Genomic DNA, 2,761 nt, shown 5'->3' with positions numbered 1-2,761 from the left:
TCTCTCTCTCTCTCTCTCTTTCTCTCTCTCTCTTCTCTACTCTCTTCAGTACTCTCTCTCTCTCTCTTCTCTCTCTCTTCTCTCTCTCTCTTCTCTACTCTCTCTCTCTCTTTTTCTCTTCTCTCCCTCTCTCTCTCTTTCTCTCTACTCTCCCTCTGTCTCTCTTTCTCTCTACTCTCCCTCTCTCTCTCTCTCTCTCTCTACTCTCCCTCTCTCTCTCTTTCTTTCTCTACTCTCTCTCTCTCTCTCTCTTTCTCTACTTTCTTCTCTCTCCCCCTCTCTCTGCTTTCTTCTCTCCATTTCTCTCTCTCTCTCTCTCTCCTTCTCTTTCTCTCTCTCTCTCTCTCTCTCTCTCTCTCTCTCTCTCTCTCTCTCTCTCTCTCTCTCTTTCTCTGTCTCACACCCACACTTTCAGTAATAAAAAAAAAAATAATATATATATATATATATATATATATATATATATATATATATATATATATATATATATATATATATAATATACGTAAACAATAAACCAGAGGTCGTCACGCAGAGAACTGCTGTGATATTCAGAGGAGCAAAGAAAAAAAGTTAAACCGCAAAATAATATGAGAGAGAGATATAGATAAATTCAGTTGCACGAAGAAAGTAGCCTTGGCATTGCTATCAGCTTTTGGATCTATATACTAATGTGAGCCAATTTTTTCCACACATGCAGCATACCCTCAGCTCCTATCACTGCAGGCTTACAACAGACCACTCTGAGGGTTGCTTGAAGCTCAGTGTGTCTAGATACTAATATGGTGAGTATAAATAAAAAATCATAGAACGTATACATTTTTTTATTACATAGAATACTACAAGCTATAAAAATATTACATTTATTTTATGTATGTGCGGAAAACTACATTTGGGTATACAGTGCTGAAAAGGAATTGGCACGCGAGGTTATTAATATGAAGGCATTAATTATGAACTGGCACACTATGATCAAAAGGTTGCCGACCACTGCTGTGAACAATATTGTAATATAACAAGTCGAGTCTATTCTGACAGTTCGACGGATCGCGGACCTGACCTCGCTCTGGGCCTTTGTGAGTCGTAACTTACTTACGAAAAAGGTTTAAAAAAAGTCGTTAAGTTTAAGAGTCGATGCAGAATAAAAAAAGGTTGGTTCAGGAGACAATTCGCTTTAAGGTGGTGTCACACTAGCACTTTTTCCGTCATTTTTTGGACAATTTTATTTAACATAGATACAAACATTCTCGAATATAGCTCTTGGTTTGACTTTGCTTGGCTGAAAAAGTTGACGGAAAAGTTTTCAGACGGAAACGATCATTATCGCCTGACTAGAAAATCGACAATTCACTCAAAAATGGACAAAATTTCAGAAAATTGTAAAAAAATTGGCGGAAAAAGTGCTAGTGTGACAGCACCTTTACAGTGTCCATTCACAGCGAACATGAACTTACTGAAGGGACACTGCGCGACGTATATGGTCAATGAGCGAATTTCTGCGTGTAAGGATATTGGGAAAAGGAGAACGTATTTCTTCTTATGAGGAAATGCGTTAGAAAAGTTTTGGGAAAACTAATTCGTGTAATAAAAAAGATAAGAACATTATATGATTGAAAACATATGAAATTATGAAGAAAAAAATAAGTGATTAAATAGAGATGAAGACGCATAAAGAAAAGTAATAATAAAACAGATACAAGCAACGGGAAATTAATTTTATGTCTCATTTATTTCTTTTCATATATATATATATATATATATATATATATATATATATATATATATATATATATATATATATACATATTATCTCCCCCCTTATCTTCTTAAAATCTTTATTTCTTTACCACATTTATATTCGTCTTCTTCCTCTCTCTCTCTCTCTCTCTCTCTCTCTCTCTCTTCATTCGTATTTTCTTTCTCTTTTGCCTTTGAGGCCAGAGAGAATAATGGTCTCGAGCTGAATATATATCCAGTTTCATGCTAGAGGGAAATCGCGAGAAAACACGAGAATATGTGGGAGGCTGCGAGAAAATGCGAGACGACGTGAGAAAATACGGGGCTCCGAGAAGACGCATGAAAATGTGAATGCACAAGGCTGCGAGAAGTTGCGAGAATATACGAGAAGTTACGAGAAGTTGAGAGAATATACGAGAAGTTGAGAGAATATACGAGAAATTACGAGATGATGCGAGTTGAGAGAATATACGAGAAGATGCGAGAAGTTGAGAGAATATACGAGAAGTTACGAGAAATTACGAGAAGATGCGAGAAGTTGAGAGAATATACGAGAAGTTACGAGAAATTACGAGAAGATGCGAGAAGTTGAGAGACTATACGAGAAGTTACGAGAAATTACGAGAAGATGCGAGAAGTTGAGAGAATATACGAGAAGTTACGAGAAATTGCGAGAGATGTGAGGTTGCGAAAAGATACAAGAAAATCAAATCAAAAGATATTGATGGTACGGATAATGGTGAGAATGCCGAGGAGGATGAAGATAAAAATGATGATAAAGATAATAATGAAATTCATAATAACAAAAATAACAATGGCAATGATAATGGTGTTTGCACTGACGTCGCAGATACCCGAAAGTCCCGGATGCGCCGCCATGTTGAGGGATTCTGAGTGTAAACAAATATGGCTGACAATTACGCCGCCGAGTTTCTGTTGTTGTTTTTTTTAAGACAGAAGTTCACGATCTCAGATTCGAAGGCCATAGAGGAGGCATTTCATTGGCATCATGATAATCACAGTA

At 36.7% G+C, this 2,761-nt stretch overlaps 1 protein-coding gene across 1 annotated transcript in view; it reads left to right on the top strand.

The window, feature by feature from the left end:
- The window catches only part of LOC138861867 (uro-adherence factor A-like), a 15,698-nt gene extending 13,369 nt beyond the window's left edge, over nucleotides 1-2,329 (top strand). The window contains exons 3-5 of the mRNA XM_070122275.1: nucleotides 701-764; nucleotides 1,374-1,527; nucleotides 2,098-2,329. Of these exons, the coding sequence (XP_069978376.1) occupies nucleotides 701-764; nucleotides 1,374-1,527; nucleotides 2,098-2,329 (450 nt within the window). The remainder of the gene's footprint in view (nucleotides 1-700; nucleotides 765-1,373; nucleotides 1,528-2,097) is intronic.
- Nucleotides 2,330-2,761: the final 432 nt, after the last annotated feature.

The sequence above is a fragment of the Penaeus vannamei genome, chromosome 5 (genome assembly GCF_042767895.1).
Source record: "Penaeus vannamei isolate JL-2024 chromosome 5, ASM4276789v1, whole genome shotgun sequence".
NCBI classification, from domain to species: domain Eukaryota; kingdom Metazoa; phylum Arthropoda; class Malacostraca; order Decapoda; family Penaeidae; genus Penaeus; species Penaeus vannamei.
Note: the sequence above shows the minus strand (reverse complement) of the source record. Positions and strands in the feature narration are given on the sequence as shown.